General features: G+C 69.4%; 1 protein-coding gene across 1 annotated transcript in view; it reads right to left on the reverse strand.

Moving 5' to 3' along the window:
- Positions 1-164: 164 nt before the first annotated feature.
- Positions 165-746, reverse strand: part of EMH_0056290 (uncharacterized protein) — a gene marked incomplete at both ends in the record, with an annotated part of 696 nt that continues 114 nt past the window's right edge. Inside the window, one exon of the mRNA XM_013497343.1 lies at positions 165-744. Within this exon, the coding sequence (XP_013352797.1) occupies positions 165-744 (580 nt within the window). The remainder of the gene's footprint in view (positions 745-746) is intronic.

The following is a 746-nucleotide window of genomic DNA, read 5'->3' on the forward strand; positions in this document are numbered from 1 at the left end:
TGCAGCCCACTCAACCGGTCATATTCCCTTTGACACGCCACCAGCAGCATGCACAACAGCAGCAACAGCAACAGCAGCAGCAGCAGCAGCAGCAGCAGCAGCAGGAGCAGCAGCAGCAGGTGTCAAGAGTACGAGCACAGTTGCTGCTGCTGCTCTTCTCTATGCTAAAGGGGAGGGGGCAGTAGGCAAGGCAGACTCACCGCTGGTGGCCCTGGTTTCTTTGGGGGCCCCGGGGGCCCTTTGGCGGCTGCTGGGGGCCCCTTGGGGGGCCCCGGGGGCCCCTTCGGGGGCCCTGGGGGCCCCTTAGGGGGCCCCGGGGGCCCCTTGCTCACAGGAGAAGAATCGCCAGGGGGGCTGGATGGTACTGCATCTGCTGCTGGGGGTGGTGAGGGTTTAGGGGGGCCCCCCTTAGGGGGCAGCGGCCCCTTGCCTGCAGGGGCTGGGGGGGGGGGCCCCTTGCTCCCTGGGGATGGGGGCAGCTTGGTGGGGGATGGGGGCCCCCCTGCTGCAGGCGTGTCTTTGGCGGGGGGTAGAGACTTTGCTGCTGCTCCTGCTGCTGTTTCTGCTGCTGCTGCTGCTGCTGCTGCTGCTTCTTTTGGAGGCGGTGAGGCTGCAGCATCCTTAGACGGGGGACCAGGGGGCCCCTTGGGCTTAGGTGATGCTGGGGGGCCCCCCGGCGGGCCCTTGGGGGCCCCCGCCGGCGGAGGAGGGGCCTTGTCCTTGGGGCCCCCGGGGGGGGCAGGGGG

This window comes from Eimeria mitis, genomic scaffold, assembly GCF_000499745.2.
Source record: "Eimeria mitis Houghton genomic scaffold, Emh_scaff2615, whole genome shotgun sequence".
Taxonomy (NCBI): Eukaryota; Apicomplexa; class Conoidasida; order Eucoccidiorida; family Eimeriidae; genus Eimeria; species Eimeria mitis.